This window comes from Panthera onca, chromosome C2, assembly GCF_046562875.1.
Source record: "Panthera onca isolate mPanOnc1 chromosome C2, mPanOnc1 haplotype 2, whole genome shotgun sequence".
Lineage (NCBI taxonomy): Eukaryota > Metazoa > Chordata > Mammalia > Carnivora > Felidae > Panthera > Panthera onca.
This window is the reverse complement of record NC_138347.1, coordinates 420,809-433,387: the sequence shown is the minus strand read 5'-3', so window position 1 is coordinate 433,387 and position 12,579 is coordinate 420,809. Positions and strand designations below refer to the sequence as shown.

The window sequence follows — 12,579 nt, the reverse complement described above, 5'->3', positions numbered from 1 at the left end:
ATTTTAGAAACACATTTATGTTTGGGCCTCAGAACAGGGGAGCATTAAGGCTAGGAGCAGAGCGTGGCCTGAGCACCCCGGGTCTCTTCTGCTCCAACACTTGGCTCCCGTCATATGGTCGTGCAGTCACGCAGAAATGCCTCACTCAGCCATGGGCTCCTGTCGTTGATGGGAAGTAGGGGAAGTAGGCTCCTGGTGAGGGAGCAGTGAGGGAGGGAGCAGAGCTCCGGAGGAGAAAGGGCACATGCGGCGATTTCAAAACACCTTTTCTCTCATTCATCCAGTGCGTTTTTAGAAGAGAGGTCTGAAAAACGAAGGAGAGAGCACGTTGATGGACCCAGCCTTCAACCTGAGGTGATCTCTGTTCTTTCCTTAATTGAGGGGAAGTGGACATGTAACATTAGTTTCAGGTACACAAGGTAGAGAGTTGACATTTGTGTGATTGAAAGTGATCACGGCAGTGAGCCCACTTAACATCTGTCAGCACACAGGCCTGCAAAGTCTCTTTCTCTTGTGATGAGGACTTTTAAGATCACTCTTAGCAGCTTTCAAATGCACAGTATCGCATCTGTAACTGTAGTCCCCAAGCTGTGCGTGACCTCCCCAGGACTTGTTCATTTTGTAACTGGAAGTTCGTACATTCTGATCTTTCACCCGTCTCCCCACTCCCAGCCCTGGCTACCATCAGTCTGTTCTCTGTGTCTGTGAGCTCCGTTTTAAGTGATATTTGTCCTTCTCTGACTGACTTATTTTGCTTAGCATTAGACCCTCAAGGTCCATCCATGTTGTCACAAATGGCAAGATCTCCTTTTTTATGGCCGACCAGTGTTCCATTGTGTGTATATATACGCACCATGTCTTCTGTATCCATTCATCAGTCCGTGGACACTTGAGTTGTGAGCACTTGAGATGTGGCCAGTGTGGCCTTCCTGTCACCCGAGGTCCCTTTTTATTTGATGGTGATGGCTTGAGGTGTCGGTAGTCTGGGTCTCGTGGCTGTTACCCTGGGCAGACGGCATACCGTCACAGAGCACGGTGGCCTTGTGCAGGTGCACTCTGCCCCCGTGAGCAGTGGCTTCAGTGTGAGCGTCTGTTGTTCTCATTCAGGGTGTGTCTTGCTCACCTCAGGTAGCTGGAACAAATACCGTGGACCGGGTGGTCACACAGCAGAAATGGATCATCTTAGTCTGGAGGCTGGAAGTTGGAGGTCAGGGCTGGTTTCTTCTGAGGCCTGTCTTCTTGGCTTGCGGGCAGCAGCCTCTTCACGTGCTTTCTCTGTGCACACGCGCCCCTGTGTCTCTGTTTCCAAGCAGTCCCCTTCTGAGATGCTGGGCCTATTGTAACAGGATGCTCCTAGTTTCCCATTGCTCGTGTTCTTTTCTAGAACTCTGTGTCCATGTGATGATTTCCTGGGACGGGAGTGCCGTGTCCTGGGGGCTCCCTCCCACTTCCTCGTGTGTCCTGCGGGGCGTGGTGTGGCTGCCGCAGCAGACCCCTCGTGCCCAGCACAGCAGCACCTCCTGGCCGGATGCGGCCCGTTGTCCTTGTCCACTGCGCTCTCCCACCCTCTGGGCCCCCTGTGCACTTCCATCATGGGACTAGTTGGGTGGTCCATGCTGCATGGGGGGCGGCTGTGTGTCTGTAGTACCTGTGCCCTCAGTGGAGACTCGAGGGAACATGAGGGCAACCCCTGAGAACTTGTTTCCTTCTGCTGTGTGATTGGTTGGTGTGACATCTGGAACGTTCTCTGTCCTCTGGCCCCAGCGCTGTGGAGACCTGCCCGACCTGCTGATTCCCCCTTTGTGTGCTGCCCGTGCCTCCAGCAGCTCCGGGGTCCCCTATATGTTCCCTGGAGTTCTGAGACGGCAGTTCATGCATGTCCCCCCACTTCGTGCTGGGAATGGGGAGGGCTCCGTGTCCAAGACCCGCCCCCTGCACTCTGGGAAGTCTGCTGCTGTTCTGTTCGTCACCACTCTTCAGTGTCCTGTGCTCTCTTGGCAGCTCCTGTGGATGAAGCCACCGGTTTTCTTATATTTGTTAAATTTTTCCATTAAATTTCCTATTTACATTGCATTTTTAATTTCTGGGGTTTCTGCTTCCTTTCTCTGTTGTGTCCGTGCCATGGGGCCAGAGTCTCTCTCACCTGTCTGAAGACCATTGGCATTGAAGGGTTTCTTGTGTCTCCCGTGTGTCCCTGCTTTGTCTCCATCCATCTGGGTCTCTGTGAGGACCTAGGTTTCTCCTGTGTTGGTTCGGGACCCATAGCCGTGTCTTCATGGGAAGCGTGGGGCATCGTTGGTCTCGAGGAGCTCTGACTGGCGGCACAGCTGCTCCTGGGGTCCTGCCTTGGGTGGCCAGGTCCCCTGTCCCTAGGCCCTGCCTCCTGGCCCGTGTGTGCACCCTGGGGCGTGCAGCCCCTTTGCCTCCTGGGCCCTAGACTTGCCACGGGCACTGATTTCTGTCTTCCAAGGTTGGTCAGCTTTGGTTCATTACCTCTTCCTGTTTCTTCTCCTCGTAGGCTTATAAGTTAAACTTTTTCCGTCATCATAGCCATGTTGCAGGAAGGAGAGAAGATAAGAATGATGGGATGTGTGTGTGTGTGTGTGTGTGTGTGTGTGAGTGTGTGTGTGCACGCTCGCTTGTTTGTGTGTTTAAAATTTCGACAGGCCACTCCTCAGGGCACCTGGCTGAACTCACGTCAAGCGTGTGGGAGCCCCACTTCCCTCCTGCTGCCCCTGGGCCTTGCCAGAGTGTGTTCCTCACTTATTGACAGCTGGTATCTTTTTTTAGTTTGTGTTTCTTTGGTTTTTAATAAGGTTGAGCTGACCATTCTGTCTCTCTGACGTTCAGTTCACACCTTTGCCCTCGAGGCATTTGTCCCCTCCCCTGTGTTTTGGAGTCCCCCCCTGCTTCCCTCTCGCACTGGGGCTCATGGGCCTGGGTCTGCACTTGTGCGTCCTCCTCGGCCTCTGGCTCTTCGTCCCAGTTCTCAGAGTGTCGCACTATTTCCATGCACCACCTTCTGATTCTTTTAAAGCCTTTTTAGTTTTAGTTTTATCCACCTGGTATTTAGCTGTTGTCCAGCAGGAGGAATAGGCTCTGGGTTTGTTTCCTTTTTCCAAATGGCTAGTCACTCCTTCAGGCCAGACTTGTTAAAACACAACCTTTTGTGTGCCTACAGTTGTCCCAGGGGCACAAGTCTGTTTCTGGACTGGATTCTTGCTGTCAGTCAGTGGTTCATTCCTATAACAATGTAGGAATTTAAGTCTTGCTTTTAAAGATAACTTGAGTTTACTGTGAACTTGAAGTGTAGATTGATGTGACTCCTCTGTGATATCTTAGGAAGATGGATTTACTATTTTTAGGGGAACAGGAAACAACAGTATCTGCACTGAGCCCTTCTTTCCTCCCTTCTAGAGGATGCTTGGGTTGGGCCTCTTGTCAGGGGTGCTCACAGCAGCGACCAGAGACCCTTTCCTTGGGGCAGGTCCATGTCCCAAGCAGGCAGCACGTGTCTGGCTTCAGAAGGGGACATGGGGGAGACACGGACTGGGAGGGAAGAGGCGCGGGAGTAAATAGGCTGGGGATATCCCAGAGCCCCCACAGTGGAACAGGGTGCCTTTGGTAAAGGCTGAGGCCCTGGCTTTGGGAGGGGGTCTGGTCATCAGGGTCTGCCTGCAGCTCCAGAAAAGTTCTGGTCAGGCTCCCAGGAACGGCCTGCTTGGCGTCCCTGCAGCTGGGGCTCTGCATTGGCTTCGGTGAGCACAGCCCGGGAGGGAGGAGGGCTCGCCAGTCAGTGGTACGTGCCCGTGTCCTCAGGTCCCATCTCCCTATGAGTCACCTGGCCCCCCTGGAGGTGAGATGCTAGGGATGGGGGGGATGGTGTGAACATGCACGTCCCGGCGAGTTCCCTGGGAGGCAGTGATTAGGTGACGAGCAGAGAGGTCTCTTGTAACATTTCCTTTGTGGTATTTTTTTTTCCTGATTTGCACACACAGTTAGAAGCAGCCCACTGGCGCCAACTAGCAGCATTGAAGTCTTCCCTGGAAGGCCAGCAGGAGGTGGACCTCGCAGGGCCGCAGGTGATGGAAGGGGAGCAGCATGCAGGATTCTCAGAAGGCCCTGATGAAGGTGCGTGTACTTCCCTGCTGCCTGTGCTGGCGGCTGTCTGGCCCACAGGGAACGGTCTGGGGGAAGGTTGTGGGTTCTCTGGACACGCCCACCCTGTACTCTGCAGGTCCTCCCTGGTAGTGTCCTCAGAGTTAAGGGGCCGGGCTTGGGGCGTGTCAGGAGAGGACCTGACTGGGTGCAGCACGAGGGGTCACAGGAGACGGGGGCACACAGGAGGTGGTAGACGGAGAAGCTGTGATCCTCCCAGGGGTTGCAGCAGATGGGGACGGTTAGTGGCCTGGCTGTTTAGGGGAGCAGTGTAAGGCCAGCCCTGGACACGGGTTCCAGGAGGTGCGGGCAGCGCAGCCGCTCACTGCTGTAGCCGGGCCAGCCCTGCGGGTGGGCGCGGTTGCCACCCCTTGTCGCCCTGAGGAAGCGAGACAGAGGGTCCCATGCGAGGGTACGGGGGTCAGGTCCCTGTTGGGGTGCTCTGCCGTGACCACCTGTTTTAGCCAAGGGCTCCCTTGGAGCTGGTGAGGCAGGCTGAGAGGAGGAGCATGGTCCCGGGAGCAAGGGTTATGCTGTGCTTGGCATCTGCCCCTCACTGTTCTCCTTCCTGTGTGAGACGTCCTTCATGGCCACCACACAGTGCCTTATGGTCACTGGGCAGTGATGGGCACACACGGAGTGCCTGTGTCCGCTGTTCAGATCATTGTTGAACCTGGGAAGGTAACAAGTCCCAACCTGAACAGCCCAGAAAGGGCCTGGGCTACCAATGGCCCAGAATTACACGTCCCCCCCCCCCCCCCCACTGTGGGGTAACAGTCACCTGATACCCAACTAAAGGGATGGAGTGGGTGGTGAGTGGGTGTGGGTGGCTCAGGACAAGGTGGCAGCTGCAGGCTCGTTTTCTGGGGCTGGGGGCACAGGGGTGCTGTGCTGTGACAGCCCGTGAGCTCCCGACTGGGCTCACCTGCAGGTGGCCACAGTCTGAGTGTCCGTGTCGTCTGAAGTGTTGGAAGATGAGTGTTCTTGTTTGCTGCATGTGATGTCCTCGAGGGTCGTGCCTGACTGTCCTCCCTGCCTTCCCGTCCCTCACAGAACTTGCTCGAGTGCCTCTCCTGTGTGCACAGGACACAGCCTCGGAGGTAGAGACAGAGGTGGCAGCCAGAGTCTTGAGTTTAGAAGCTGAGCACAAGCTTAAACTCTCATTTCTTCAGTCGGAGCTCAAGGAAGAAATTGATGTCTTAAAACTAGAAAATAGAAATTTACACGAGAGGTTGCGGCATGAAATCCGCCTGAAGGAGGACTTGGAGAGGGTAAGTGTGGATCCAGCCCGCCTCCGCAGTGGCACACTTGTGTGGAGGCCCCCATGAGTCCCGCGGCTCTGTCCCTCCTGCTGCCTGCAGCCGCGTTTGCTCAGCGCCTCCTCGCTGTCAGGATGGGGTTCCACCCGGAGCCAGGCCAGGGTTTGACTCCTCGTTCCTCCTTCCCCCTGCTTCTGGGGTTAGGGGACTGTCTGGGCATCCTGAGACCCGGGGCGGGGGTGGGGTGCAGGCTGGTTGGCATGGCCATCTGCGGGCTCTGTGCACCCTGGTGTCTCCGGTGCTGTTGAGCCCCTGCGCTCTTCCTGTTGTCGGTCGTGCAGCCAGAGAGTGTGCCGTGCGAGCGAGGAGACCCCCGTGCATTGCTCACGCTGGCAGACGGTCCAGCACGCGGCCTCAGCCAGATTCCTAGTAGGCTTGGCTGTGTGTGCTGCTCAGGGGGTATGGCTCATCCCTGCATTGGAATAATAGAATCCGTGCGATCAGAGCTTTTTTAAGCCTTTTCCACAGGTGTGCTGACAGCCATATTCCCTCCACTTCACGCTTGTGGCCTGATGCTCTCCCCTGTGTTCTTTCCCGCAGAGGTCTTTTTGGATTTTCGTTCTCCATCAAAACTGAATTTCATACGATGTTATTACCTGCACATTTGATCATATGTTCTTCTCTAAAGCGATGGTGAAGACTTGCCTCAAAACAGAACTAAAGATAGAGTTTTATGGAAAGTTGTGTGGGCTTCCCTCAATGGCTTCCGATGTTTAGGTGTTTGTATGTTTCCTGGACCACCATTTTACCTACTTACATCCATTACTGAGAGAGGGGTGTAGAATTATCTATTTTCCCCTTTAATTTTGCCAATCTTTAACTATTTAAAGGCCTGTTACTACACACATTCACATTTGTGATTTTTTTGTCTTCCTGAAAAAGTTACCTTTTTATCCTTAATGAAGTATCCGTTTTCTCTGTTCTCTGTATTACTCTTTGTAGCCTTGTTTGTATTGCAGTCTACTTTCTCTTTCATCAGCATAGTCATTCCAGCCTTCATTTGCATTTTGTTTGTGTGGCGTACCTTTTCCTGTCCCTTTTACTATTCATCTATTGAGAGTAACTACCTGGACTTGGTGTTGGACCTCCGTAGGTTAAGGGCTCAGTCCCATGAGACTAACCCCACCTCAAAGCCATTTGCAATTATTGGGTTCCCAGGTTACCTACTCAACTTCTGTCTGACTTGGCTTCAAAGTCTGAATACTCCCAAACGCACCCACCTTCCCCTTTCAGGCTCCTGGAAGTCAGGGAGACAGTTTACTGTTAGCAGTTTACTACGAAGGATGCCAGCTGAAGCAACCAAATGGAAGAGAGGCATAGGCTAAGGTGGGGGTGATATGCAGCTGCCGGGCCCTCTCCAGGCGTGTCACTGTTCAGTGCCTCCACACGCTCACCCACCGACCCTTTAGGGGGTTTTATGGAAGCTGCGTTACATAATGTGGTTGATTAAATCATTGGCCGTCGGTGATTGAACTCTCACCTCCAACCCTCTTCGCTCTGTGGAGGTTTAAGGGTGTGGGGCTGAAAGTTCCAGCCCTCTCTAATCATGCTTGATTTTTCCGGGGACCGGCTCCCATGCTGAAGCCACCCAGAGATCCCCAGACACCTACTATCTCATTAGCATGCAAGAGACTCTCTTTTTCCAGGGATTCCAAGGGTTTTCACAGCTGTGTGTCAGGAACTGGGCACAAAGACCACATATTTATTTTTTAATATATTACACATGCGCACAGCATATAGTTAAACATATTTATTTTTATTTTATAACGTTTATATATTTCTGAGAGTAAGACAGGGCACGAGCTGGGAAGGGGCAGAGAGAGAGAGGGAGACACAGAATCTGAAGCAGACTCCAGGCTCTGAGCCGTCTAATTAGATTATTTTTTTAAGTTTATTTCTTTTTATTTTCTTTTTCTTTTTTTTAAATTGAATTTAATTTTTTTTAACGTTTATTCATATTTGAGAGACAGAGAGAGACGGAGCATGAGCGGGGAAGGGGCAGAGAGAGGGAGACACAGAATCCGAAGCAGGCTCCAGGCTCTGAGCTGTCAGCACAGAGCCCGATGTGGGGCTCAAACCCACAAACTGTGAGATCATGACCTGAGCCAAAGTTGGACACTCAACCGACGGAGCCACCCAGGCACCCCTATTTATTTCTTTTTAGAGTGAGAGAGAATGAGCAGGGGAGGGGCAGAGAGAGAGAGAGAGAGAGATGAGAATGAGAATCCCAAGCAGGCTCCACATATCAGCGCAGGGCCCAATGTGGGGCTCACACCCAGAAACAGTGAGATCATGACCTGAGCCAATGTGAAGGGTCAGACACTTAACCTACTGAGCCACCTCGGCGCCCCTATAGTTGGATATTTTTAAAACTCCATTCTGACAAACTCTTTAACTTTTATTGGAGTGTTTAGTTTGTTAACATTTTGGTTCATTATTGATCTGGTTTGACTTATGTCTACCATTTTGCTGTTAGTTTTCTACAAGGTCCATCTGTTTTTCTTTATGTTTTCTTTTTTTGTTCCCTCTGTTCCTTCTTTCTTGCCTTTTGGGTTATTTGAATATTTTTAGGATTGATTTGGGGGGGGGGCGGGGGGGGGTGGGGGGAAGCAGAGCCCAGCATGGGGCTTTAATGCACAACCCGGAAAACAAGACCTGAGCTGAGATCAAGAGTCAGAGACTTAACTGACTGAGACACCCAGGCGCCCCTTAGAATTGATTTTTATGTATCTGCTGTGTGCTTAGTGGTTGCTTTCGGGAGTAGAGCATACGTTTTCCTCACGATCTTCTCAGGGTTAACAGTGTACCATTTCAGATCAAATGTGAGAGTCCTGTGAGTGGATAGGTGCATTTATCATGTTTTCTTTGTTTTTTATGCCGTAATTTTTATAGGTGTTACGTCTGTTTGTGTGGGTAAGCTCCACAATGTAAGTTTTGTTTTGAATAGTCAAATATACTTGAAGGAAATTAAGAGGAAAAGTAGTCTTACATTTATCATTTACAGTGCTCTTTGTTTCTTCCCGAAGGTCTGAGTTTCCATTTGGTAGCGCTTCCTTTCAGCCTGAAGCATTTCCTTTAAGCATTCTTATTGTGCGGATCTGCTATTCAATAAGTTTTCTTTTACCTTCTTTCTTGAAGATAATTTTTGCTGTATCTAGAAGGCAAGGTGACAGGATTTTTTTCAGGATTTAAAGGTGTTGTTACTTCTGACCTTATTTCTCATGAGAAGTCAGTGATCATTCAAATCAATATTTATCTAAATGTAATGTATCATTTCTTTTTAGCTCTTTCAAAGGTTTTTCTCTTTCTGTTTTATTCTCAGTCATTTTACTATGATGTGCTTAGGTGTGATTTTCTTTGGTATTTTTTCTCTCATGAAATTCTTTTTAAAATTTTTTTTTAATTTTTAAGAGAGCAGGCACAAGCAGGGGAGGGGCAGAGAGAGAGAACGACAGAGGATCCGAAGTGGGCTCTGTACTGACAGCAGAGAGACTGATGGGGGCTTGAATTCCCAAATTGTGAGATCATTGACCTGAGCCGAAATTGGATGCTTAACCAACTCAGCCATCCAGGTCCCCCTCTCTCATGAAATTGTTAAAATCCATGCATAAAATGAATTATGAATATTTGAGAAAAAGAAACCGGCATCCTAAGAAACATAGTTATCTGAAAAAACAAAAACAAAAAACTTTAAACTAGATAGACTTTATCTTTTCTTATTTAATGATCACATTACTGAAATGGTGGTCTGTTTTAGTGACTTACAGAAAATTCTATGTATTTGTGTCTTTCTCCTAATTTGAGGAGTTTTTACTGAGGATGTTCTTCAGTTTTTTATTTCTGCTCCATTCTCTCCTTTCCTTCTTGGAACTCCATTTCCATGGATGTTGTATCTTTCAGTTTCTGAGGTTCTATTTATTTTTTCTAATCTTTTTTCCTTCCTGTTGGTTACATTCTATCAATCTTCCAGTTCACGGACTATCATTTGTTAGCTCTGATCTGCTTTTAAGTCCACCTAGTGAATTTTTAAATTTCAGATATTGTGCTTTCCAATTCTAGAATTTCTATTTGGTTCTTCTTAAGAGTGTCTTTTATCTTCACTGTGATCCGCTATTCTTTTATTCATTATGAGTGTCTTTTTCTTTATGTGTGTAAGTGTAATTATGATAGCTGTTTAAAACCTTTGTCTGCTAATTTCACATTTGTGTTATCTTGGGGTTGTTCTCTAATGATTATATTTTCTTTTTAGCATGGATCATAGTTCCTGTTTATTTGTATATCAACTCATTTTGGATTATATCCTGGACATTGCGAATAATACACTGTGGAGACTCTGGATTCTGTTGTGTTCCTCTAAAGAGTATTGGTTTTGGTTTTTTTTTTTCCCCCCATTTTTAGCAGATAGTTAACTTGGCTGGATTTTGACTCCATGTTATATCTTCTCTGTGTTGGTCGGCTCTTGGAGTCTGCCCACACACATATGCATCAGGGGTTAGCCCGAGATTTGGGCTAGGTTTATGCACAGATTTTTCAGCTTTCTTTCTCTGGCTCTGTCCTAATGGGCTTTCATCTCTCAGTTTCTACCTCTTCTCTTCAAACAAGTAAGATGATGGGATTCTAGTGTGTGTGGCATGGACAGGTAAATTGCCCACTGCTATTATTTTTTCTGGGTGTCCAACCCTTCTCCACACTGCTTGCTTTGAATTTTTTCTTAAATGTTTTTGTTTATTTTTGAGAGAGACAGAGACAGAGCATGAGCAGGGGTGGGGCAGAGAGAGAGGGAGACACAGAATCTGAAGCAGCTCCAGGCTCTGAGCTGTCAGCACAGAGCATGACATGGGGCTCTAACTCATGGACCACGAGATCGTGACCTGAGCCGAAGTTGAACTCACAATCGACTGAGCCACCCAAATGCCCCACAATTTGCTTGCTTTTAGATGCTCTCTCAGGTCTTCAGGTAGCTTCTTACATTTTTTCCAGTGTTTATAGCTGTTATCTGGGAGGGTTGGCCTGATTAGAGCTTCTCAGCCATCTCCAGAAGCAGTGACCCTAAACTTTGTTTTTAATAACTTCATTTTTTTTTTAAAGCAAACTCTGCACCCAGCTTGGGGCTTGCACTCATGACTCCGAGATCAAGAGTTGAATGTTTGACTGACTGAACCAGCCAGGTGCCACTTTAATAACTTCATTTTTCTTTTAATTTTTTTTTTTTTATAAACGTTTATTTATTATTGAGAGACAGAGAGACACAGAGCGTGAGCAGGGGAGGGGTAGAGAGATGGGGAGACACAGAATCTGAATTAGGCTCCAGGCTCTGAGCTGTCAGCACAGAGCCCAGCGCGGGGCTCGAACTCACAAACTGCGAGATCATGACCTGAGCCGAAGTTGGTTGCTTAACCAACTGAGCCACCCAGGCGCCCCGATAACTTAATTTTTAAATAAGGAGTCGAGGTCTGTCTTACATACCATTTTTAGTTTTGTTTCTTTTCAATGACATTCAGTAGTTTATTGACCTATTTTCTTTCCTTTTTTGAAAATCAAAACATTTGCCTACTTTCAGCTTTGTGATTCACCTCCCTTTTCACAAGATACTCTTAAAAGTATGAATTTTAGCTTCTCATCCCTTTGCTCAAGTTCCTTGTAGATGCTGGAATATGAATGGAGCAAGACCAGAGGCTTGAACTCGTCGTGCTTTTTGCTGTTACTGTTCTCATGGACTTCGTCTCCTTACTGATGGTGGCTCTGCTGTGGCCAGGGAGTTGGCCTTCCCCTTGACTTAAGACCTGTGACGTGTCTGCCCCCCGCTGCCCCCCTCCCCGCCTTTGCTGGTCTTGGCACACAGAGAAGGCCTCCAGCCCTGTTTGCTGCACACTTGTGTGTATATGTTCATTTCTGTTGGTTTGTCCAGGCCTGCGAGCTCCAGAGGCGAAGAACAGCTCATTTGGGGGTCAATATTGCCAGTAATCTTTTTTCTTTCCTTTCCTTTCCTTTCCTTTCCTTTCCTTTCCTTTCCTCTCCTCTCCTCTCCTCTCCTCTCCTCTCCTCTCCTCTCCTCTCCTCTCCTCTCCTCTCCTCTTCTCTTCCTACTTGAATGAAACTGTGTTGTCTGTAGGTAAAATATAACTTAGTTGAAGATCACCAGGAGGAGCTGAAGAAAGCTAAGGAGAAGATTCAACTAATGAAGCAAGAATTCAAAGAAAGAGAGGAGGAATGGAAGGTGACAAGTGAGGGTCTAAAGAGAAAAGCTGAAGAGGAAGTGACGCTGATGCTCCTTGACCTGAGGGAACAAGCTGAGTCTGAGAAACAGTTAATAATAAACAAGTTTGAGCTTCGAGAAATCAAAATGAGGCAACTTCAGGATCAGCAGGCGGCCCAGATCCTGGAACTGGAGGGGTCCCTGGTGGAGCAGCAGGGCCGTCTACGGCAGCTGGAGCTCGGGCTCGCTGGGGACGAGTTTCCGCAGTGCAGCCAGTGTGGCCGGGAGCCGGGTGGTGGTCTGGCTCCTGTGGACAAGGACTGGGAGCTTGCTACACTCCGCCTGAAGGAGGACTGTGCCCTCCAGCTGATGCTGGCCCAGAACAGGTGGGTGACGTCCCCATAGCAGCATGCTGAGTGTAGAGCCGTCTGCCAGGTTCCCACCCAACCCCTGACCCCCCAGATGCCCAGCAGAGGGTGAGAGGCAGATCCCCTGGGAAGATGTGCTGTAGGCTCTCAGTAGAGCGGGAAGGTGTGCAGGAAGGTGGGGCCAAGCAGTCTTCACCCTAAAATAACAGCAGGACAGAAGCACATGTCCCATGACTCAGATATGCTGGAACACGGCAGAAACAGTGTCCACGTCCTTCTGGTGGGATCTGTGTTCCTTTGGTGGACACTACTGTGCACGCATTTTCCACATCATTTTTGTTCTTTGCACGTTTTAAAATTTCAAAAGCAAGACTTTACGCTTTTCTAATTTTTTTAATTTTAATTTTTAGTGTTTATTTTTGAGAGAGAGAGAAAGAGAGAGAGAGCATGAGCAGGGGAGGGGCAGAGGGAGAGGGAGACAGAATCCGAAGCAGGCTCCCGACACAGGGCTTTAACTCACGAGACGTGAGATCATGAC

At 49.1% G+C, this 12,579-nt stretch overlaps 1 protein-coding gene across 1 annotated transcript in view; it reads left to right on the top strand.

Annotated features, from left to right (window-relative positions):
- The window catches only part of PCNT (pericentrin), a 135,533-nt gene that overhangs the window by 38,556 nt on the left and 84,398 nt on the right, over nt 1-12,579 (top strand). The window contains exons 12-15 of the mRNA XM_060640680.3: nt 285-354; nt 3,999-4,131; nt 5,212-5,429; nt 11,590-12,059. Of these exons, the coding sequence (XP_060496663.3) occupies nt 285-354; nt 3,999-4,131; nt 5,212-5,429; nt 11,590-12,059 (891 nt within the window). The remainder of the gene's footprint in view (nt 1-284; nt 355-3,998; nt 4,132-5,211; nt 5,430-11,589; nt 12,060-12,579) is intronic.